The sequence below is a fragment of the Neomonachus schauinslandi genome, chromosome 4, assembly GCF_002201575.2.
Source record: "Neomonachus schauinslandi chromosome 4, ASM220157v2, whole genome shotgun sequence".
Taxonomy (NCBI): domain Eukaryota; kingdom Metazoa; phylum Chordata; class Mammalia; order Carnivora; family Phocidae; genus Neomonachus; species Neomonachus schauinslandi.
This window is the reverse complement of record NC_058406.1, coordinates 21,392,905-21,418,725: the sequence shown is the minus strand read 5'-3', so window position 1 is coordinate 21,418,725 and position 25,821 is coordinate 21,392,905. Positions and strand designations below refer to the sequence as shown.

Genomic DNA, 25,821 nt, shown 5'->3' with positions numbered 1-25,821 from the left:
ATATCTCCAATAAACATGTAAAGGAAACTACTAATTATTTTCTTCTAAAAAATTTAATTCCTTTTATTGAATGATTTTTTGCTTTTTATTTTATTATTTTTAATAATAAATATATTTTTATTGTTTATAAAATATATAAACATGGGGCTTGAACTCATAACCCTGAGATCAAGACCTGAGCTGAGATCAAGAGTCGGACCCTTACCTGACTGAGCCCAGGCACCCCTATTGAATGATTTTAATACCAGAAACCAGATCATCTCAGGGCCAAACAAAAGCCCTGACACCTCTGTCTCAACCTCAGGCAAGGCCTCATTTTTCATCCTTATCTTCTGGTTCCTATACACTGAGAGAGATCCTATTTCAGGTTCTGGGACATTCTGGGACTCAACCTGGGGCATTTAACTTAATATGAAGGGAATCCAGCATTAATGAATCAATTCATCAGTGGCTTCAGGATCTTAGAGAACCATTTTCTTTTCTGAGAGCCATTTTTAATACCCAGTTTCATAAATCATTAGGGTCTCACAAATTCCAACTTTCTCCTTAATTCACACTCTGTAACTTTTACCACATTTTCATCTGGGGACTGAGTGACTTAGGAGACAGCTGTGGCAGGATAGAAAGTCACCGGACTGAAACATCGAAGACCTGGGTTCTAGTTCCAGTTCTTTCACTTAAAAACTGCTCGTTTCTGGGCAGGCCTCTCAACCTCTGAGACTCTGTTTTATCAGAAGAAGTAAGAACAGGGGCACCTGGGTGGGTCAGTCATTAAGCGTCTGCCTTTGGCTCAGGTCATGATCCCAGGGTCCGGGATCAAGCCCTGCATTAGGCTCCCTGCTCAGCAGGAAGCCTGCTTCTCCCTCTCCCACTCCCCCTGCTTGTGTTCCTGCTCTCACTATCTCGCTCTCTGTCAAATAAATAAATAAAATCTTTAAAAAAAAAAAAAAAGTAAGAACATCACTGTTATGGTTATCATGAGGGTTCACCGCACAGGTGTTCACAATGAAATGATGGGCAAATACTAGATACTATTAGTCATTGTACTCTATTTCTTAAAATTTTACTTTTTGCAAAGAAACATGAACCAGAGCAATAAAGACACCTAGTCCCTACTTGGAAGTGTTTCTTAAGCACCCGAAGTGGGCCAATCCTATAGATTTAACTAAGGCTGGTCTTCCTTTTGGCTTAGCAAGTCCTCAGCCAGGTTCTCCTTATATCTTAGAGAACATCACCAGACAGAATTTTGAAGAAAGAAACTGTGACAGAATATAAGAATTAAAATAGGCACACTATGAGACTATTTAATAAATATTCCTGAGCCGAGATCCTCATGAAAGTTTTGAGATATATACTCTCTGTTAAGAAAGAAAATTAGGAAAAACATGTCTGATTAGTCACAAAATTTATAATCATTTAAAGCTTAATAGATTTACTGTTGTTTCTAAGCCCAAATCATATCTATGTTACTACCCACAGATTTTGCTTCCTGAAATTATTACATTTTCTGTAAAAAGAGTCTAAGATTTAACATACTACCTCTATAGTCACTTTCCACAATGGAACCCTAAATCTACCACATCTATTAAACTACCATTGGTTTTCACATTCTCTTCATTCTATTTTACCATCCTTTTTTTAAATTTTTATTTTTTATTTTTTTTAAAGATGTTATTTATTTATTTGAGAGACAGAATGAGAGAGAGAGAGACATGAGAGGGGGGAGGGTCAAAGGGAGAAGGAGACTCCCTGCTGAGCCAGGAACCCAATGCGGGACTCGATCCAGGGACTCCAGGATCATGACCTGAGCTGAAGGCAGTCGCTTAACCAACTGAGCCACCCAGGCACCCTGATATGATATCCACCATTCTTTTTTAAAAAAAATTTTTTAGGTAATCTCCATACCCAATGTGGGGCTCGAACTCACAACCCCGCGATCAAGAGACACATGCTCCACGGACTGAGCCAGCCAGGCACTCCTCGATTTTACCAGAACCCTAGGACTGGCCCTACACATGCTGTTCAATGATACGATCAGCTCTGTAATGTTACCATCTTTGCAATGACTTTGTGGCCTGTTCAAATGCAAATACCTCAGGGAAAGTTAATACATTAAACTGTTATTGGTGTTTCCGTATGTCACACAAAGGGGATCTGGACTTTTTAATAAGATTTATATAATTAAAAAAATTAATTTGGTAAGAAAAAGGGAGTGAGCAGAAGGTGGCAACGGGATTGAGGGACAGGGTTGTGCACAGACACACATTCACCCACAGAGCACATTACCCTTGCTTTGCAAACCCAGTAAGAAACGCTTTGCACCGCAAATGCCCACAGAACCAGCAGGAATCGAGGTTATCTTGCTAAGCACAGAAGGAAGATACCCAGCAGTAGTGTCCAGCTCCTGGTTCTTTACTAAAGTAAACAATAAATATTACAGTCACTTAACTTATCAACAGTCTATTTAAGTAATACCCCCAAATGGTCTGCAACATGCAAACTAAAACATGTAGAATCCAATCCTGATTAGATCAGTTAATTGCGAGTGCTTTGTTTCTACATTCTTCTCTTTAACAAAACATGGCAAGTTTATGGTTCAGCAAAGAACGGCTTCAAATGCCTTGGGGGAAAGCTCTTTAAAAAAAAAAAAAGTCTTTATATATTAATTTAATATCAATATTTGGAATCTTATTCCTATTTTGAAAATTAATATTATTGGTATTTCCTATGGTTGTATAATAATCAGTAAGAATGTCAACCTGATGATTAAAAAAAAATCTGTTAAAACAAATGCTTTTATATGGGCACTTGCAATAAGAGATAAATCAGATGTGGTAATAGCTTCTTTTGTAAAAGCCATGTATAAACAGCACATAAAGATGACAAGTCAAGCAGCAAAAGCCCATTCTTCAGCCAAAAAAGGAAACGAATGAAGAAAGAACAAAAATCACCAAAAAGAAAATCATTCCCTGGCCCCCAACCCCCAAAAGCCTCATAAATAATAGTTTTGGTACACTTTCAGTGGAAAACTCAGGCCAGCTGACAGTCTGAAAAAGGATGTTAGAATCACAAACACTCAGGATGGGGATAAACTAACAACAGAGTAACCATGTGGCTAGCAAAAGATGATTTAAAAATTCTATCTTTCCTCTCTAGTGTGCCATTCTTTATCTTGCGATACATTTCTCTTCATTCTAAATTTTCTCTCTTGGCTATCTATATCCACCCCCACTTTCTTTTAAAAGTAAAGTTAGTATGCTATTGGTCCCTAGCTAGAAATACATCCTTGTTGTGCTCACTAGCTTCTCCACAAAACTTAAGTCATTTTCATGGTTCATTGCTATTCTCTGGCATATAAAGATTACATCTGGATAAAGGAGCTTACTCAGATGTTGGCCTTTATTAAATTACAGTTGGTAAAACTGCTTATTATAAGAAAATCACTCCATAATGCAGCCTCTTAACAAATGCCAGCAAATGAAATTTGCCAATGACAGTTATCCTTCAAACATGGTTTTTATAATTTCCTTAATAGTGCTGTTATTAGATTATCCCCAGAAAAGGTGACTGTAAAAGCAAACAGCTTCAAAATAAGTGCCTGATGCAAAATTTTATCTATTAGGTAATAGAAAATTTTGCCTTAACACTGCACTCACCAGCAAGGACTCCACAGATCATATGAGTGTTCTCAAACCTGAATAGAGCTATAGAAGTCAAAGTTTTCAGCAAATATTAAAAGTTATACTATACATGTCTAGGAGACCAGAAGCCTTTGTTTGGTCAATTTTATTTCAAGATACTAAGAAGGGCTAAGATAGAGAAATGGAGATGGAGAGGAAGGAGTTATAACCAGTACAAAAACTCTGATCATTTAGTATGGAACACAATTAAATACATTTGGCAGGATTTCTCAGAAGTCTCAATTCCAAAAATGATTAAAGACATAATAAGTACTTAGAAAAACATTATGGCCCAATTTAATATCTAGAAAATAGCATCTTGATTCCACAGAACTAAGTACAACAGGAAACTATTATTAGATACTAACTAGCTACGTCTTCTCTTCCTGAAGAATCCTATAATAATGAAAATGACTTTCCATGTTAACATTTTCAACAAGTTCCTAAAAAGAATATGGCTTTGAAGAAACTCTTCAAATTTTTATACTACTCAGACATGGCCATAAAGTACATACTTTGAGCTAGTAAACAGACCACTTCAAAATGTGGAGCGTTGGGGTTTTAAGTAATTACCTGGGTAATACAATAGAATCTAGAACTGTCAGAGTAACATAAGAGATAAGGTTTACCCAAGGTGAAGTGAAAGATAAAGTGGTATACCTTGTGTTAACTCCACATTACAGGAGCACGCTCTCCTCACACCCACATATCCACACCCACCCCATTCTTCACTCTTCACTATGATCACAGTGGCAATACTGGATGGTTAATAACCACTAATTTGTAGAGCGCTTTTTAAAAAAACAAAAGACAAACTCAGCATATTAAAAATGCTTCTAACAGATGTGACAATTTCATGTGTTGTAGTGACTGATTAAGATGGTTAGAAAAAAGTTATTCATAACACTTGGTATAAATAAGTCAAATGAGTTCCAAGCTGATTTTAAAACATTAATATTCTAAGAACTGAACACATGTCAAGGTTATCTCTGCTTTAGGACTGAGCAAAAGACAATTACTGGGACATAGAGAAGAGTGAAAATATGGAAAAACAAGGGAACTTTTCTAGAAAGACTGGCTGACAATATTTCTTGCTAATCCTCCAAAGCAGAGGTTTCTTTTCCTTTCCTTTTTTTTTTTTTTTTTTGAGTGGGTCTATATACTGCATTGCTGGCTCCTACTTCCTTAATGACTACTATCACCCAGAATCAGATTTTCATTAAGATTTATTCATGATAAATTTACATATTAGCAGCAAATAATGTAAGAAAAATATCAAAGAAAACGTTCCAAAAGAGAAGTTCTTAGCCAATTTCTTTAGGCTTAAATATCTTGCTGAACTGCTAAGGGATAAACAATTTATTCAGCCTAGTATCAGAGCTAAAGCATCCTGGACCAGGGAACAGTAAGGAACATAAGTTTATGGATTTATTAGAAAGCACCTCCCAAAGCTAAACACAGACCAAGGACTCCTTCAGAACACAATCATGTCCATGTCAACTAGGAAGCAAAGACACTTCCGAAAGAATATAAATTTATTTTATTCTGATTTATTGGTAAATACTACCCCAATAGGCCCTGAATCGGGGGGAATTCCTCTTAGGGAAATCTCTTTATTTAGAAAGAGGAACCCTTATAAAATGTTTTCCTGAGATTCCCAACCTTAAATTTATACAACTGCTTGAAACACTAAGGTGTACCAAAGCTTCAGAGTAAAAAATCATTTCACGTTCTTTACCATGTTTGTTAGATATCCCTAAAACCTATCTAAAGAGAAAGTGAATTTGGGAATTGTTTCTTTATTCCTTAGGGGAAAATGAAGGCAGACCCTTGAAAACCAAGCCACACAAAGGGGTTAGCTGAATTTATCACTAAATATGTTAAGAGCACAGTTAACATTGAACAACCTGGAGAACTGACAGAGGCAGGGGGTTGTGATGGCTACAGATATGTTAGATTACAGTTCTGGTGCACCCCAATTGCTAAATAAATAGAAACAAATGCCTTGTATTTTGTTTTCCATTTCTAGTCATAAACAAGACCAAAAATACTTCAACACTGAATAAAGATGCTAAGAACATCTACAGCTCTTCAAATAGTACAAAGGCAGAAACAGTAAATTAATCAGTTCTCTGGTTCTCTAGACCTCTATCAGGGGTCAGCAAACTACAGCCAACAGTCCAAATCCAGCCCGCTCCTTGTTTTTGTATTGCTCTGAGCTAAGAATGGTTTTACATTTTTTAATGGTTTGGAAAACACAGAATGATATTTAGTGACCATAAAAATTATATGAAATTCAAATTTCAGTGTCCATAAATAAAGTCTGATTGGAATACGTTCATGTTCATTTGTTTGTTTATTGTCTATGGCAAAGTTGAGTGTTTACACCAGTGATTATATGGCCTGCAAAGCCTGAATATTTATTATCTGGACATTTATAGAAAAAGTTTGCCAACTCCTGGTCTACCTGATATACAAAACCCTGATATCACAAGAGTTTGATACATTTGATGTTTTTATACCATGTGAAACACAAGAAAAAAGGATCAAACTCTTCTCTGCAATGTATTTTAGATAAACACAAATTGTCAAATATCAAGTTCCCTTTATGGTATCACACTCCGAGATGCATTTATACATATAAACAAGCACCCAGTCTCAATAATACCTTTCATAGGGAAAACGGTTGTTACCTTTGGTAAATGGATAAGAGCTTTTAATTGAACCTAATTACAAGACATTAACAAGAGAGACTGACACCTACCACAGTAGATTCTTTGAAGAAACCACGGGCCACACTACAGGATTAATAACAGACATAGTGGCTTCTGGCCCATATATGGGTTTTTTGGGCTACTTGCATATACTGATTAGGCATATGGTGATTAATTTGGCATAAATTTGTGTCCCCATACAAGAGATTCTACGTGAAAAGTTTATCTGTGACTAATCATTTAATCCGATTTAACAAGTTTTAATTATTTGTTATGTATCAGAGATACAAAGGTGACAGACTGGCAAAGAGGAATAAAACAAAGCCTCTCACCTTTGAGAATCACAGTTTTGAGGAGACAGGTACAAGCTAAAAGAGATGGATTAACAACATTTCAAATTTTTAATACCACTTTTTCTGGTGGGGATCTAAGCCATAATCAGAATGTTAAACAGAAAGTAAGTTTCCATAAGTTTATCGTATCACAATGATATAAATTAAATCACATAGGGGTGCTAAAGTATGTAAAGATTAGTCAGTGAGAGAAGGCAAGCAAACTTAGAATACAGGCTCTGGCAGTATGCTTCTTCAAAATAGAAAGGCATTCTGTCTTGTCAACAGATTCTGAGCTACAAGAAGTTTCCAAAGCTACACAACTATCCTACCTCCACTCTTTCATCTAAAAAAAAAAAAAAAATCCCACGTGCCTGTATCATCTGTGAAGAAGCTCAGGGATTTCCAGGAATTTCAAGATGTTCTTTTTAAGAGAGAGGGCAAGTCAATGGGTAAGAACATAAGATGGATAAACCACTGGCAAGCAACCTATGGGCAACGGAACCAGAAAGAAAAAGAGCTGATAAAACAAGAACAGCTAGAAAAAAGAAAGAAGAAAGCAGGATAACATGCTAGGAGGAAGACTGGGGCAGATCTGTATATCAGATGGTAAGTTATCAGAGGGCAAAACTATGACTAATTCCAACATGAGAGTTTCATTTAACTATGTGAAGAGTTTATAATATGGAAGATAGAAAATTCTTCAGAAGGCCTCCATTCAGGACCAAGAATTGAAATCTATAGGGAAACAGACTTCAAGTTAATATAAGAATGATTTATATGCAAAAATCAGAGATGTCCAAAGATGTAGTATGCTGTATCTTGGGAGGCTAGAGACCACTTGGTCTATAAATGGTTTTAAATCACTAAATGATATTGTACAGAAGAGTCAAGCATTGGAGTGGAGAAGAGTTAGATTAGGGGCTTATCCAACCCTAAAATTCTAATAATGCTGCCTCTTCGCATCTCTGCAATACATAATGAGGGCAATGAATAAATGCATAGTAGTAACCATGGTTTCCCCTTAATTTTTAGTCTCTGTGTTTTATTGAGATAGGATCCTGTACATATGAAGACTCTTCTTTAAGGAGATAGTAGAGGAGAAAATGAGAGACTAAACTGCACCCTTTAATGATCTGGGGGGGACCTGAAGAGATAGTTGGGACTCACGCTTCTCCTGCCCTCTAATCTTTGAAATGTTAGACTTACTCTATTATTTACTGCAAACAGGATTCTGACTATGATAAAGTGGAAGGCTGTTCTCTAGGATATCAATCACAAAAGATCAGAAAACCATTTCTAATAGCATACACTTCCTCAACGACCTGTCACCCACACATTTAGTTAGGCTATGATTGAAGTTATTTAGCTTTTAGCTTGTATTTCTGATCTGCGGGAGTAACAAACTACTTCTTCTTTTTGTCTTTCAAGTTCTAGTATGATAAGAATTTCATTTATGAAGTGAAATACTCCATGAATTTGTAACTGTTGATCATAGCCACCACTGATGGCCTTCTGGCTTCCTCGCTCTAACAGCCATACCTTCTTAACCGTTTCCGGTGCCCAATCCCAGGTCCACACCAATGTTTGTTTGTTTGTTTGTATCATGCTCTGCTGCAGTAAAGAAGGAAATCCTAAGGCATGAGGGGTAACAGAAACAGAAATGAGAGCAGACTCATTGATTCACCATCCACTACAATGTGGAGGAGGCCAACACAGTTATCCCACATGCCATGCATAATGGAGACTAGAATAAGGACTTGTCTCCATTTCTAGTACCAAAATTACAAACAACAGGGTTAGTTTGAGTGCAATAAAAACAAGCAACATTTTTTTCTCAGTGTGGTAGAGAATGCTGTAAAGAAGTTTGGGATTTTATAGTTTCTGTAAAGAATACAAGGGAAGGAAACTGTAGAGAAGTTCTATATATCTTTACTATACTCAATACGTTTGGCAAAACAAAACAACAACAACAACAAAAACAGCAACAATGCTAAAGTGTCTCATATTATTTTTGAATTTTCTGTCTTCCCAGTCTCTTCAACAAATGGTGTTGGGAAAATTGGATAGCCACATGCAGAAGAATGAAACTGGACTATTTCCTTACACCACACACAAAAATAGACTCCAAATGGCTGAAAGACCTCAATGTGAGACAGGAGTCCATCAAAATCCTAAAGGAGAACACAGGCAGCAACCTCTTTGACCTCAGCCGAAGCAACTTCTTCCTAGAAACATCGCCAAAGGCAAGGGAAGCAAGGGCAAAAATGAACTATTGGGACTTCATCAAGATAAAAAGCTTTTGCAAAGCAAAGGAAACAGTCAATAAAACCAAAAGACAACCGACAGAATGGGAGAAGATATTTGCAAATGACATATCAGATAAAGGGCTAGTATCCAAAATCTATAAAGAACTCATCAAACTCAACACCCAAAGAACAAAGAATCCAATCAAGAAATGGGCAGAAGACATGAACAGACATTTTTCCAAAGAAGACATCCAAAGGGCCAACAGACACATGAAAAAGTGCTCAATATCGCTCGGCATCAGGCAAATACGACTCAAAACCACAATGAGATAACACCTCACACCAGTCAGAATGGCTAAAATTAACAAGTCAGGAAACGACAAATGTTGGCGGGGATGCGGAGAAAGGGGAACCCTCCTACACTGTTGGTGGGAATGCAAGCTGCTGCAGCCACTCTGGAAAACTGTATGGAGGTTCCTCAAAAAGTTGAAAATAGAGCTACCATATGATCCAGCAATTGCACTACTGGGTATTTACCCCAAAGATACAAAAGTAGGGACCCGAAGGGGTACGTGCACCCCGATGTTTATAGCAGCAATGTCCACAATAGCCAAACTGTGGAAAGAGCCAAGATGTCCATCGACAGATGAATGGATAAAGAAGATGTGGTATATATATACAATGGAATATTATGCAGCCATCAAAAGGAATGAGATCTTGCCATTTGCAACGACGTGGATGGAACTGGAGGGTATTATGTTGAGTGAAATAAGTCAAACAGAGAAAGACATGTATCATATGATCTCACTGATATGAGGAATTCTTAATTGCAGGAAACAAATTGAGGGTTGCTGGAGTGGGGGGTGGGGTGGGAGGGATGGGGTGACTGGGTGATAGACACTGGGGAGGGTATGTGCTCTGGTAAGTGCTGTGAATTGTGCAAGACTGTTGAATCTCAGATCTGTACCTCTGAAACAAATAATGCAATATATGTTAAGAAAAAAAAAAAGAAGAAGAAGGTAGCGGGAGGGGAAGAATGAAGCGGGGGAAATCGGAGGGGTAGACGAACCATGAGAGACGATGGACTCTGAAAAACAAACAGGGTTCTAGAGGGGAGAGGGGTGGGAGGATGGGTTAGCCTGGTGGTGGGTATTGAGGAGGGCACATTCTGCATGGAGCACTGGGTGTTATGCACAAACAATGAATCATGGAACACTTCATCTAAAACTAATGATGTAATGTATGGGGATTAACATAAGAATAAAAATAAATAAATAAAAAATAAATAAATAAATGAATTTTCTGTCTTCCTTTTGTAAATAAGTAATCACTAGGTAAAGCCCAAGCATAAATTTTGCTTGCTAATGCCTTAAATAACCAAACCTCTTATGCCTTATGCCTACTGTATTCTCCATGCTTATCTGCAGGAAATATTATGAAAGTAACTTAGGAATGTAGGAGACAGTAAATTGGCTTATATCCACAGAAAATTCAGAGAAAAATTTACATGCACTAGAAAGAAATGTACTAGGATCTAGGATGACAAGTGGAAACCTAATCCACAGAAAATCCCCAGTCTAATATTAGTCAACAGAGTCAGTATATTCTCCCACCAAAACTTTTACCAGAAATGTAAACAAGTTGTAAAATTGATCCATGCAAACTGGATCTCCTTCATATTCTAAGTGATAGCATAAGAAAATGGCTAAAAGATAGGTCCAAAAGATTGATGCTGAGTTTATTTTCAAGTTTGGTCCACTGTAAGAATACCATAAGGATAAGATGAATTGCTTAAGAGTATGATGAATTTGGAAAGACATTTCTACCTTCAGTAGTTTTAAGTGCTTGGTCAAATACCAGTAAGAAGTAGATGGAAATTAACACAACTATTTAACTGCTTGCTTTCATACGAAAAATTCCAAGAAATTAATGTCTCTGGGTTTTTAAGTTTTCATCTTCCCAGTCCCCAAAAGACCAAGAAATGAACAACAACCAGAGCTTCTGGTTCCTAGAACACGTTACAGATTCATTCTCATGAGGTAGGTTTTTCTCTATGTTACTAGGCGGAAATCTGGGCACCAAGTAGTTAAGTGAATTTCTCAGAGTCACCCTAGAAATTATTAATAGTAAAACCGAGGAAAAAAACCCCCAAGACTTTTTACTGGTCTGTACTGATACCTTTAGTTCAAATTGTTTGTTTTTGTTTTGTTTGTTTTGACTTATCAACTGGCCATTAAGAAGCTGAACCAGAATAAAACCAATACACAGTTATTTGGATCTGTCTCTGGCATTCAGAATGGAATGAGATGTGAGAAGGAAACTAAGACAAAGCTGTAAAGCTTTGTTACAAATGTCAGCAGTATTAACGTTAGTTAATACAAAGCTGTAATGTCTAGTATTTTTCCTCTGATAACCGTGATGGGTATATCTTTTGAACCTGCACTGACCAGCTTAATCCAATACAAAGGTTTCGCACTTCTCCTCTCAACCATTCTTATCCTATCAATCAAAGAAAGGGCCTCTTCTTTAACCATCAATAAGGATCTCTGAGGATTCCTGCTGCACTTCAAAAAAGTGAAAAATATTATTGGCTTACGCTAGACTTTTAATGGACTTGTAATAACTCTAATACAAAGGGAAACATAATCCAAGGTGAAGTTTGCAATAATAATTATTAAAAAGCTGTGTACCAGGATGAAAACTGGAAATATAGTCATAAACAGTTCTAAAATGATTCTGATTATTTCCTTTTCAGTTCCCTGAAAAAATTTTAAAAGACTCTAACCAATGTTATAGTTTTGTTATTTCATAAGGAAAGTTCTTACACTTCTACTTCAAAGATAAAGGGGAGTACTTATGATGATCACTTTCTGTGTCAGAGGACAGCTTTGCAACGTGTCAGGCTGATTGAGGTCTCTCTTTTCTTAATTATGAGTGAATCAAGAAATATGCTTAGTTACAAAATATTTGTTATAAACAGACATAGCCTGTGACATGAAAAATACACACCCATAACAGATTTTAAAATTCAACCCGCCCCTTACTTTTCCCATGTTTTGGGAAAGCCTATGATGACAGAAGAGCAGTTTTCAGGAAATACCAGAGATTTCTACATGTCTCCAGAGAAAATAGAATCATGGTGGGTGTTGAAGGACAAAAGATTCTTGGCATTAGTGTTCTCTCTCTCTCTCTCTCTCTTTTTTTTTTTTTGCTGTAAGAAGCCATCATCTTAAAAACAAAAAGTCTTGTTTAGAAGTTTCATCAACTAAAAAGTGTTGAGAAGTAAAACAAAGTGCAAAAATCTCAGTTTGATAACCCCATGAACTCAGATTTTAAAACAAATATTTGAGACAACATTAACCAAATCATCCATATTGGTACATTCAAGTGCCATAAAAAGTAAGCTACATGCAAGATGTCTTTAATACCGAGGTAAAAAATAACAGGTTAGGCATCTGAGTTGTGTTGTGAAAACAAAGCACACTCATATTTACTTCAGGGAAGCCTTAAAAATCAACATGCAAACAGAGGGACACATACTTGTCACAAGAGAACATTAGCTCACAAGGCCATCAATTAAAAACAACTGATTTCAACACAAATGTAAGAATAAACAGGTCTGAAGTCTATCAGGGAAACAATATATCAATATATATTTTAAGCTTGCGATAATGGCTAAATATTGCTTCTAGCAATGTAATTACTCAAGTCATAAAGAAGTAACACAGTATTAATTCAGAGAAGGGTATATTTATGTACAGATCTTGAATAAATCTGTATTCTAGGACTTTTAAAGATGGCTACACGTGGTCTGGAAATTCAGCCCTGGCTGGAGGCTGAGGGACACCAGCACAGCACCATTTTCCTTAAACCATCAACATTCTACTTGTGAAAAGTTGGCGTTTAACCTTTGCAGATCCCTTCTATACACCAGGCAGGACAAAGGTGTTTTTCCCTGTACATTTCAGAAGTACACGTAAGAAGGCCACAGAAGTCAAAAGCCCTTTTCCAAAAAAAGGCCTTTGTATATACTGGTTTGATATCTCAAGAAAAGGAGTGGTTATGGATTCATAGATTAAAACGTTATCATTTTAAGGCTTTTGAAAAATTAGCAAGTTGAATTTTTTTTCTTAAACTACAGAGCCCATGCCACACAAATGACTATAGAAGATTAGGAAATATTCCATCAATTGTTTCTACAGAGTATCCTACTTTGCGTGTAACACTGGAGAGGACACGACAGCAGAGAACAATACGAACATGCAGGATAAAAGATTTAAACCTTTTGGGGAAAGTACCAAGTGTCATATGCTTAAATCTGATTTGTCTGAACTTGTTCAATGTCAGGGAGGAAAGCTGACTTGGGCAATCCATTGCTACTCCTTTGTACCCCACAATACACATTCTATAAAGAGTAACATTTTATTGACAGAAAAATGATCACAAAGAGCTCCCCTAGGACAGTGAACTATCAAGATCAGAGGGTATCATACAGGAGATAACACAGTAGAAGTAAATGACAAAAGTTCGATGGTTTTAGTCTTGACATTTCAGATGAGCACCCTGTTTTCCGATCACAGAAAGACCAGCCACCAAACAGCCAACGCAAGAATCACGAGAAAAGACATCAGGAAAGGAATACGAGGAGATGGAAAAGTACTAGAGTAGAGGTGGCACTTTTTGAGAGACTTGTGATCCTCAGGGATTGGAATAGAAACCTTGGGAAGAATTTCTTCATTGTCTTCCTGGGGCAAGGCTCTCTCAGTAGATCTCTCTTGCCTTTTAATTTTCTCTTCATCCTGCACTAACAGAGCACGTTGCTGTGTCTGCTTTCACGGTAGAAGATCAAGAAAGACAGAGAAAGATGAACAAAATGACAGATGGAAAAATGCTCAAAAATGATACTTGGGGATGTGCAAAGGATTTGGGAAGATCTTTTGGGACACTCTTTATTTCACTTTACTTTGGCAATTTATCCCAGCAAAGTTTCTATAACACAGTAGAGTATTCAATAGATAATTTTTTGAATGAATGAACATTAGAAGCCCTGAAAGTTCAAGCAATTGCTTGACTTCCTTAGTTACAGTATTTGTTCCTCCTTCAAGGATACTCACATATGAATTTTGGGTCAGTTTTCCTTGTTTTAGTGCTGCCAATTTTTCTTAGATCACTTGGGCAAAGCCAATAATGAAGCATTCTTCTCGCCATCAGAAAAGTTACTTTTATTATAAATAGAACGGCAGAATATAAAAAGTTATCCTCATATCCCTTCATATAGACTTTAAAAACTGCAACAGTTCATTCAGTATGGCAATTAGCTTTTGCTCAAGGGAATAAAAATTTTAATCCCATACATTTTAAAGATTGCAAAAGAAAAACAAAAGTATAAAAGTTTGTATGTGCCTCCAAGGTCTATCAAAAACAAACGAAAACCCCCCACAAATCTCAACAACTGTAGACTCCCTCCCCCTCTTGCAGAATCATGATTAAAAATAACAACCATCGTGAAGGTTTATACATCACATTAAGCAAAGTACTTTTGACACTTTTAAGGTAAGTTGTCTTTTCCAATTGTCCAACTGAGAAGTTTTTCTCCCCCAACAATTTCTGTGCTCTGCCATCTAGTCAAGAGATGTTATCTATGAAAGGAAAAACTTGGCTCTAAGTTCTCTCAGTTGGGCCAGACTTCTCTGGTCAGTTTGGAATTTTGACACAGGTTCTTTGCACACCCCTAAGTGATATGTATCAGGGAAAAAGTAGCTGGGGGACTGGTCAGCAAAAAAGAAAAAAGGAAAAGAAAGGATGCAAAATCATAATGATTTTTAAAAGAATATAAAGAGGGAGAAGAAAGACAACATAAAAAGAACAGGGTACAATTAAATTCATTTTCTCTCTGAATACATACTTACATCTTCATGCAGCTTTTCAACCAGCCATGCGCCGAAATAAGCAAACTGAAAGCTGCAAAAGCTGCAGCAGTGGAAATGTTATGTGTTAGGTCAAAAGGCAGTGGGGTGTGAATTCACTAATAGAGCCAAAAGAAAAAAAATTACTCAGCAGCTGCTGTTCAGTTCTAAGGGGAATATCTGCTTAGTGCCATGACAAGAGCAAATTCGGATTGAGAAGCACAAGTCATAACAGCAGCTTTACCTCTGGCCCACCAACCTTTCTTTCCGAGGGAAGGACAGAGGTTTTCTTCACCTGGTCATACACAAATTATATAAAATTCAGTAGCCTTGCAATGCAACAACAATGCTGCCAAAGACGGAAGAGGTATCCCCAGAGAACAGAAATATTGCCCTAATTATTAAAGAAAAAGTAAGATATGCCAGAAAGTGGAGTTGTCCTTTATAAAAGGTTATCATAGGACAGTTCTTCTTATTTATTCTGTTATTCATTTAGAGGAGTAATATACAGACGCATAGAGCTAAAGTGGCTCAAGTACTTCCCACCAATCTAATTTATAAAAGTCCTTTCTTTAAAGTCCACAGAATGACATACCCATTTCCAACCAGCCCTGAGATGATTTCTGGAAGGTTTCTATTAAGATACAAGATATTTTCTGGAAATGGAGACTGATTCAAATTTACCAAACTTCATCCAAGAGAGCATTAAGTTACTTTTTCAAAGTAATTGAGCATCTTTTACTACTTCCACAGAGTTGAAAAGAAAACTTTTAGAAAATATGCAGTTATGGTTTACAGAGAGGGTTAACCAGGCAAGATAGCAACAAGGCAATAAGACTTTCTCCTGAAGTCTAGATTTATAGAAAGCAGAGTCACTGTCTCAGTTCAGGCCACATTATCTAGATAAAACTGATGTCCATTTACATCAGGGAATGGAGGCTGAAGAGGACAGTGAATAAAAACAGCTGCATCCTATCACCCCCGGTAACTAGCTACCCATCATTCAAGAATTCTCCAGTCTTACTTGGTGAAACTGGTCTGACTCTACTTGGAGAATTCTTAGCCAATTTCAATCACATTTTGAAAAATATAAAAAGTACCCTTTGTGAGTCAACTTTTATCATCTTCTCCAGTTCCAGAAACTAAACAAAGTTGAATAGTTTACCATGAATTCTGAATATAAAGAAAGTTTTTTTTAAGTTATTAAGACATCAATACCTTTCTTGACTAGAATTGCTATTGGTGAAAACCAGGCATATAATTTTAAAAATTATTATCATCACTCATTGAGTCATTGTGACTACTTATATAAATATTAACCTATATAGGCTAAAAATTAAGTAAAGAATTTTTAAATATATGCTTAAGGTAACTTTTAAGGTATCCATCACACAGATTCATGTAATTAGATGTAGGATTTCTACAATAGGTAATGACAACAACACAAAAAAAGCAGCCTCTGAAAGGTATCTCCAACTTCCTCTGTGACTATCTTACAAAACAACATGTTAAAAGTTTGATGCTGCTCATAAAGACGAACCGTCAATAATTTTTCTAAAATTGAAATACAATCATTAATATGTGGTGTTCTGCATTCTCTGGCTTAGAGACCTCCTTGATTTATTACATAATTGTGGTCAACCATTCCAGACATTTCTAAGTTGTACAAATGTTCAAATAAAGTTTTAAAAAAATGTTTATCCTGTTCCAATTTTGACCTTACTAAATTTAGTAAACTCTCTGGTCCTTGGAGGCACAGTTTGAACATAAAGTTCCACTGGCTTATGGTCAATTTGTAAACACATACTAGCCAGAAGGAGGCAGTTCTCAAGAGCCTAGTCATCTAATGGTAGCTCTAAATGGCTCCTGTAATTCGACTGGGTAGCCCATATGACTTAAAAAACAAGTGTTTGATTATGAATACCTTAAAGCTGCAATGAACTAGTGAGGAACCAAAGCTAAATTTCAGCTCTAAACTTACTTATTTTATTCACATACAGAACGTTAATATACAATAACATTTATTTCATTCATTCTCACAAGTGGTCACATGGACAAAGTACTCACTCCTTCTCCTGTGGGAAGCTGCCCATTGATGTTAAGCGTTCGGAATGGGGAATGAGTGGATAAGCGTTTATCCCATTCACTAGGCCGTGGTTCTGGTACAGATTCCATGAAGTTCTTTTTCAGCTCACTGATGCTGGCATGATGTTTTTTTATCTCTTCTTGACTTTTGTCTAAATCCTGTAGTTGAAAGGACAAAGATGCAAAATCATGAATACTCAGAGGAAAAAACACATCACGGGAAGCCCACCAGACTATGGGCACTGGTAGAAAACACCACATCCAGGGCAGATGTTACTAATCCATAAATTGCATTTAAATTTTAAATATACGACATGGTATATTTGCTTGCCTTTCTTTTTTTTTTTTTTTTTTAATGAGGTGCTTTTCTTGGAAGCAGTGAAGCATCATAACCCTACAGCTCTTAGCAGTTCTGTAACCCACAGACCTCACTCCTTAATTTTGCAACTTTTCTTCGCATTAGGACGCAGCGCTAGATCTCCAACTCCTCATCCCAAGAGGGTAATCTCACAGCTCAATTAGCATTGGCTTGATATGAACTGATTGAGGCTCAGCTCAGGCAGGATGGAGACAGCAATAGATAAGGAGCAACTATTAAACAAAGGACATGATAAAAGATGCAACTGCCACCAAAGCTGCTTTGCTTTGGTGAGTTGCAATCACACAGCATCCCTCTATTTCTACCTAGAGATAGTTTTGCGTCCTTATTACTAGGTGGATATTACTGGTTTTGATAAACAGGAATAGCCCTTTCTTGTCCTAAGAATTTATTACTAGAATTTCTGGCTCAAGCCTTGAGAGCAAATTGTTACCACCTATGAAAAATCACTCAGGTATGTAATATAATGGCTTTTTTTCTTTACCAATACTATTCATGCAAACTAAAAGACTTATGCCTTCCAGGACGCCTGGGTGGCTCAGTCGGTTGAGCGTCTGCCTTCAGCTCAGGTCATGATCCCAGGGTCCTGAGATCGATCCCTGAATCCAGCTCCCTGCTCAGTAGGGGTCTGCTTCTCCCTCTCCCTCTGTGTTCTCTCTCAAGTAAATAAAATCTTAAAAAAAAAAAAAGCCTTATGCCTTCCAGCTACTGACAGCTTTACTTCATCCCTTAGTAGAATTCAAAATAGGGACCTTCTTCCAGTAACTTTCAAAGGACTGGAAGTAATTTAACAAGAATTCATCAGATACCTTATATATCTTCTCGACAATTTAAAATATCTCAACTGTTCCAGCATATTTGGATACTGGACAACTAGGTTTAATATCCCTTAAATGGGATATTCCAGGGAGAAAGGATCAAAACTTAGGTTAATAAAGCTAGAAATAACATTCAGGTTTATTTAACAGGAGGCATATAAAACTTTTAAAAGGTAGACTTGGCCAGAAATAAAATGGGAAATACAATTTAAAGACAAAAACTGAAATGTTCTTTGTCCAACATACTTCTCCAAAAAAGCTCAGAAGATCTATGCTTGAGATCAAAATATGTGGGAACCTGTCACTTGATGAATGCTAAAAATTCTGTGTTTATTATATATCACGGCAGCTCTGTATCCAAGAAAAGCATAATATTAAATATATCTTTTAAAATGCTGTGTAAATTTTGAGATTAGCCTTTCTTTCTTTCTTTCTTTCTTTTTCTTTCTTTCTTTCTCTTTCTTTCTCTGTGGGAAACCACCACATTTTGGGAAAAAAAAACAAACTCATTTAAATAAAAATTTGTTTGAAAAATTTTTCTGGAGCAACGTATGTTTCAACTAAATAAAATTTTTTTCAAAAGGAATGTCAAAGGGAAAAGAGCATAGGAAAAAGAATTGGTGAGGCACATGACATAATTTTGATTCTGGAGATATTCATTCAGAAAACTCACTTACTAGTCCATTCTTCTTATTTTTGCAAGACTAAACCATGTATATTTGCTTTGAGATCAAAGAGAAAACTAACCCAAAAAGGGCAATCCTGTAGCTTCCCCATAAAATTACCTCTTGCTTGTTGGGATGAAATGTGAGTATAGCCCATGAATATGGGCTTCACCATGAGGAAACAACAGTGTGCACTTTTATTCTAGCTGAAAGCAAGAAAAGCATGTTTACTAGCTAAAGAAAAGCATGAACAAGCTTGGTCAAAGACTCAGTAGTAGGCTAAGCAACTGAGACCCATAAGGCATGTAAGGCTCTGTGACCCAGCTCCTAACTGGAAATTAAATCTGCTTGGTCCAAGAACAACTTAACACATTTGGGAGAGTTACAAGTATGAATGGAGCAAAACAAAAATGAGCAAGAGATGCTATGGTAAAACCATAACTCTCTAGGTTAGCCTCTTAATATGAGAGTGGTGATTTGTTACTCTTCTTGCCTAGCTTTTGATTGGCTTGGAACCTGAGAAAAATACATGTTTCAATAAAATCAGTAGCTTCTGAAGGAGCTTTCTCCATCCTTCTTAGCTGGCTCTGTTAGAAACCTGTGGGGGCACAGAGTAAAATTAAGATCTCAAAGGGACCTGTTCCAAATAGAATTTGTCATAGACACTTGCTACAGGTTCTCTCTGGGAGATGGAGGAGGAGGCGGTACATCTAAAAATGAACTCGACCTTATTTGGCCAGAACAAAGCATTAGTGGGGGTGGGGTAGGAGAGATGCTTTAAAAAAACAAAACAAAACAAAAAAACTCTACTAGAGTGACAGATAACTTGAGAGAACATCCTTATGGGGCGGGGGAGGGGGTGGAAGGGAGACAAAATTTTTTTTTTACTGTAACTAGAGAATGATGGTTAGCCAAATTACTGCGGCTGTTTTTAGGCTAGATACTTTTTGATACTTATCATCTTATAATTTTAGCAGCAGCCAAACCAAACCATTAAATATAAAATGTTCTCAAAAAAGTAGTTAGTAGTTTTAATTTTCAAACACACACTTATTAAGAAATCCCCTCTTGTGGCTATCAATGCAATGCTGGGGAAAAAACACATCACACACAGGGACTCTGTGAGTCTCAGAAGCTATAACACACCTCATTGAACAAATGACAAATATATGATTGGTACTGCAGGTTCCAGTCAAAAGGAAGCACTAAAGGGGCACTTGGGTGGCTCAGTCGTTGAGCATCTGCCTTCGGCTCGGGTCATGATCCCAGGGTCCTGGGATCGAGCCCCGCATCGGGCTCCCTGCTCCGCGGGAAGCCTGCTTCTCCCTCTACCACTCCTCCCACTTGTGTTCCCTCTCTCGCTGTGTCTCACTCTGTCAAATAAATAAATAATATCTTAAAAAAAAAAAAGAACAAAAGGAAGCACTAAAGATGGACTAGTAAAGCAAAAGGCATGTTTGGGATTGGGAGATGTTACACTGCCAAGTACATCAACTGACCTCTGTAATTCTTCCTAATCCCAGAAGCAGAACCATTCACGTCTAGTTTTAGTTATGAGCTCAAGCAGAGATCTAGTTGCTGAGTTTGAAATGTCCTAGAGTCCAGCCTTAAAAAACCTCATGTTACATGAGGTAAGTGTACATAAAACATTTAGTATTGTGCCCATCGTACAGTACGTGATTAATGAAGGCTGGCCATAATTTTTATTACTTTTATTAAAGTACCTTAACATAGCAAGCACTCAAAATATATGTTTTGACAAAAAATAAGACATGGTTAAATAACTATTAGAGGCCATTACATTAAACCAGGGTTCTATCTAAAAAAGTTTCTTCAGATATCCAGTTTAATAATATTTAGCACATTTCTTATATGTTCATCTTTCAGGTCTCAGCTAATATGTTATCTCTCCAGAGAGAACTTCCCTGTCCATCTTATTCAGAGTGGATTTCCTTTCTTAGCACAGCATACTGCTTATTTCCTTCATAGCTTCTGTAATAACTTGAAGTAATTTTATCGCTATTTTTTTTTACCTGTTTACTGTCTCTCTCCTCCCTACTTCTATACATTGTTAAGTTTCCTGAAGGCAGGAACAATGTTTATCATCTTCCTCTGTATTTGTATTTATATGTCCTTCAAATTTAAGTTAAAATCCCCAGTATCAGAGTTATAGTCATTTCTTTTGGCTCTGTCTTGAGCAAAATCATAAGATAATCTGGTCAACTTTTATATAAGAGTCTTAGTGAGTTATAAACTAATGTAGCTTCAGTGTTTTCCACATAGGTAACTCCATGTTCTTTATTTTTTCCTCATAGAGTTCCCCTACTCTTCTAATTAGCTTCATATTTCCCTATCCAGTGTGGAGCCCCAAACTAGATAAGTATACTAATATAACTCTGGTAGAAAGCAAATTATTGTTGAATGTAATGAGAAAATGACCTTACAATTCCTATAAAGACAGTATGTTGCTATTTCTGAATGGAAAAAGTGTAGTTTAATAAAGATAGATAGATAGACCCTAACTCAAATCCTAGCTTTACCAATTTACTGGCTTTGTGACCACAGACAAATTAAATTTCTCTAAGGTCAATTTTCTTATCTTTAAAATAATAATCTTATGGCCACAGATCTGTTTTTGTAATTAAACTATCTTATATCCTATTAACTATGGATTAAACACCAGGTCCCTTCTTTCCTTCCTGTATCTTTTTTCTTTCCTGACTGTCCTGTCATTTTTTGGTATTCCCCAATTTTTAACTCCATTTTGAATTGTGATCATTTCTCCTACTTTTCCACACTCTCTCAGTTCAGAAGATGAAAAATACAGTACGAATTTGATGCTTGGGACATATAGGAGTTTATACTCTTGGAAAGTTCAAGGAATTTTTGACAGTGATGTAGAATTTTCTACAAGTGGGTAAAACAATGGAACCGTGAGAAGCAGGGATAGTCCCAATCATATATTTTTTAGGTAAGTATGACAGATGGAAACTAAAAAGAGTCAGAAGGAGAGATGGTTGCATATCTTCATGTTTACCAACATGCAAAAGCATTTTAAACCTAAAATGATTTCATGCAATGGCATGCAAAACCAAACGCAGAATAAAGAAAGGGATGATTGCAAAGAATGCAGAAGGTTATAGGCAACCAACTAAAATAAGCTTCAAGTTCATACAAACCTCCAACATTAAATTGCTATGTCTGATATAAATGTTTTCACCATCTAGTCTCTCTCTCTTTTTCTGTGAAAATGAAAGAGGGAAAAACAGAAAAGCATAAAAAATTAAAATGTTGTTCTTGTGGGAAAAAACTGCAAATTGGCAAACCAAAAAAATTAAATGTCCACAGCGCAGCATATGCCAACATGAAATGGTCACAAAACTACAAGGACACACACAGAACACATTACCACTAGAAAACAGATGACCCTATTCATGAATGATGGAAGAAAATGATGACCTCATTTAAATAGACAGTGCTCCTGGCTTCATTGGCTTCTTACATAATAAGTTGTTTTATGCTCATTCTTGAAATCGAACTGTTTGAGGGTTATCTTAAAATACGTGACTTAAAGAAGCTTTCAAATTCCATGTTCCATGGCATGGAGAAATGCTTTAAAACATTATTTACCCTTTTGAGGTATATTTCATACTTAGTAAATACCACAGTACGTATATCTCTAATACTTTTCATAAGAAAGATCTAAGGGCACTTAATACATGATTAGTCAATATTCTCTTCAGTAAGAACTGATACATCCCACTCTATAGTTGGGAAGAATGGGCGCAGAGCAGCAAAACACACAGTTATTAACAAAACCAGGAGTTGCTGCTATGATGGTTTCCATAGTAAGTATGTATCAAATATTGTCCATGATTCCAAAAATATGGTGCCACTGAAATATTTCTTATAAAGTTTAAACATGAAGGGTAGGTTTGGTCTTCACTAGTTATTTCATTGTGTTTGAAAAGATATTTTCCTCCTGGGAATTTCAACAAATAGTATAGGATTATAATTTCTTTGGTATACATATGTATGTGAGCGTATGCAAATATATATATGCGCAAATATATATCTGCGATTTGAAAGTAATTTCTTATGAAGAGAAATCAATGAAAAGAATGGATCACTGTCTTTTTAGCACACTATAGAAGTCAGCATGGGTGATGGTAATGCAGTTTTGTGAAAGTGAAAAATGGCTGACCTTCCTCATTCTTATCAGATCTTCAGTTTTTTCTGCAAGCTGCCATTATTAAAAAAAAGAAAAAGAAAAATGATAAAATATTGGCTCATTGAAGTTTGTTTGAACCTTTATAGTATTTTTTAAGGGAAGGGAGTTGGGGAGAAGAAAAAAATTGAGGAGGGAGGAGAAAAGGAACAAGCGGTCTGTTGGCACAAACCTGTGTTTGGTCACCATTTGAGGTGGGTACTGTGACCTCGATGTGGGTTTTTTCCACCTATATTTAAAAAATAAAGTGGTAAAAACATTTTAGATTAGTAGGTTTCTATGAGAAGCATTATTTCCAAATAAGCTGCATCTTTAAGCTGGTTGTGTAATCAACATGATGCAGTCTTATGGGGGTGTGGCAGGAAAGGACATTACTCTCAATGGTCATCTGTTAGTTCGCCATCATATTTTCAAGGCTGAAGAGGTAATATCATAAGAGAAAATTAAGATAATTATTCCACCAATGAAGCAAACATTTTTACACTTAATTAACAAAAAAGTACTTATACAAAAAATAATTTGGGCTTAAATAAGGCATGTGTTTTTGTTTCGGCTTTTTTTTATGATCTAGAAGTTCTTTAACATTTAAAAACAAATTTTCAGGGCGCCTGGGTGGCTCAGTTGGTTAAGCAACTGCCTTCGGCTCAGGTCATGATCCTGGAGTCCCGGGATCGAGTCCCGCATCGGGCTCGCTGCTCAGCGAGAAGCCTGCTTCTCCCTCTGACCCTCCCCCCTCTCATGTACTCTCTCTCATTCTCGTTCTCTCAAATAAATAAATAAATCTTAAAAAAAAACATTATAAAAAAAATAATAAAATTAAAAAAAAAATAAATAAAAACAAATTTTCAAATGAAGATATCAAGGTAGGACATACATGACAAAAAGAAAATCTTTACAGTTAAAGCACACATATAATAAACCACATATGACACAAAGCAGGTAAATACAAAAAAAATTGTTAGTTGATCAATATATTTAAGGAGGCAGTTTCATCCTTGAGTTTATTAGACAACAAAACATCAAAATAAACTCAATCCAAATTGTTACTGATGCATGCAATTACTTCCGAGGCTGATTTATAAATAAGCACACATAGGGCTCAGCTGCAATATTCAGCACTCTGTCATCTCCTCTCCAGGGAGCTGGAGCCCATGTGTTTGGTGGATGAACAAGATTCATCCTTAACAGTAGGAAGAGAATAACTAAGGCCTCCTGCCTAGCTTTGAAATACCTTTAGTAATAGTCATTTTATATACCCAAAATGGAGTAAGTATAAATTTAAGAAACCCAGACAGACTATTAAGAGGAGGCATTTTAGAGTGAGCAATGCCTAAACAGCAGGTATTTCAAAATTAGAAAACTTTTCATTAATGATCAAGTCAATCACTTCCTATCATTAACGTCTTTACAGAACCCCACCAATCTGTGGTTTTGACACATTCTTTTTAATCACACTTGGCAGCATTACCTTGGAGTATAATGTCATTGTGCTATTTTCCCTAGGACAGAATGTAGAGAACATAACACCAAACTTTGTAATACTGTCAAATAAATCATAAGCACATCCAGCTACAGTACTTTTAACTACCAGGATAACTGACAATTTGGGTCATTTCTATTATGAATCCCATTATATTTGCTGTATGGTCATTAGCAAGTCATTTCCCCTAAGTTTTTTACTGATAAAGTGGAGATAATATATCCATAGAGTTGGGAATGTTTAGCAAATGGTAGTTTTAAATTATTTTGTAAAGCTTACATTAGTTATTTCAGTGAATAATGACCTGCTTTTTTCTAACAGCAAGAAATTGAGAACCTCTACTTCAGTCTAAGAGTGGAGGCCAAGTAGCAAGGTGGTTGTGCCCCTTCGAGAACATTAAATAAGAACATAGGGGCAAGGTACTATTCCACACCCACAAAATAGGTCTTGTCAAATGACTCAAGATGCAAAAAGCTACCTCTATCTGGCACCAAATTCATGTTAGATAATGAAATTTATACAGTGTTACAAGGTTATTTTATTACTACTATTGCTTTACATAATAACGATGGCTTCAGGTAAATTCCATAATTATTTTCTATTGCTACAAATAAAATCAACTCAGAGTCACCCTTAATTCTGTCACTACTATTATAGTAATAGAAGGTTATCAGAGGTGATTTTCAGTCTGATCTCTACACAAGTATCTCAAAACATATATGTACACAGAATTAATCAGCAAGAAAACCACCTACTGGCACTTAAATGAGCATATACCAGGAAGTGATCTCTCCCCTCTGTCAAGGTCCCAAGAGCAACAGGAACCTATTCTTGAAGATACCTCTGTCTGACCTATAGGCTAAAGAACAAGTATGGGGGCACCTGGGTGGCTCAGTTGGTTAAGCATCTGCCTTCAGCTCAGGTCATGATCCCAGGGTCCTGGGATTGAGCCCCACGTTGGGCTCCCTGCTCAACAGGGAGCCTGCTTCTCCCTCTCCCTCTGCCCCCTAGTCATGCTTGCTCTCTCTCTCTCAAATAAATAAATAAAATCTTAAAAAAAAAAAGAACAAGTATGTTAGCAGAACACCAAAGGAATCTTAGCCACTCAAAAAGATTCCTTTGCCAACTCCAGTAATCCAACACTTCCCATTTAGCACAACAAATGGAGGGATAGTCAAAAGTGCCAGATGAGATATTCTAACATTAAAAAACTAAGGTAGTCTAACCTTAAAAAGGCACTGTTAATACTGAACCTGATGGTCAATATCATACACATCTGGCTAGG

At 36.5% G+C, this 25,821-nt stretch overlaps 1 protein-coding gene across 12 annotated transcripts in view; it reads right to left on the bottom strand.

The window, feature by feature from the left end:
- The window catches only part of EPB41 (erythrocyte membrane protein band 4.1), a 199,330-nt gene that overhangs the window by 22,446 nt on the left and 151,063 nt on the right, over positions 1–25,821 (bottom strand). For 5 of the 12 annotated variants that reach the window (XM_044914445.1, XM_021684167.1, XM_044914446.1 and 2 more), the window contains exons 13-15: positions 23,229–23,285; positions 22,008–22,070; positions 16,949–17,125 (exon numbers count right to left, since the gene is read on the bottom strand). In XM_044914445.1, coding sequence (XP_044770380.1) covers positions 16,949–17,125; positions 22,008–22,070; positions 23,229–23,285 — 297 coding nt within the window. Of the gene's footprint in view, positions 1–15,981; positions 16,055–16,948; positions 17,126–22,007; positions 22,071–23,228; positions 23,286–25,821 lie in introns of those variants that run through there. The other 7 variants (XM_021684163.1, XM_021684169.1, XM_021684162.1 and 4 more) reach the window with 4 other exon arrangements.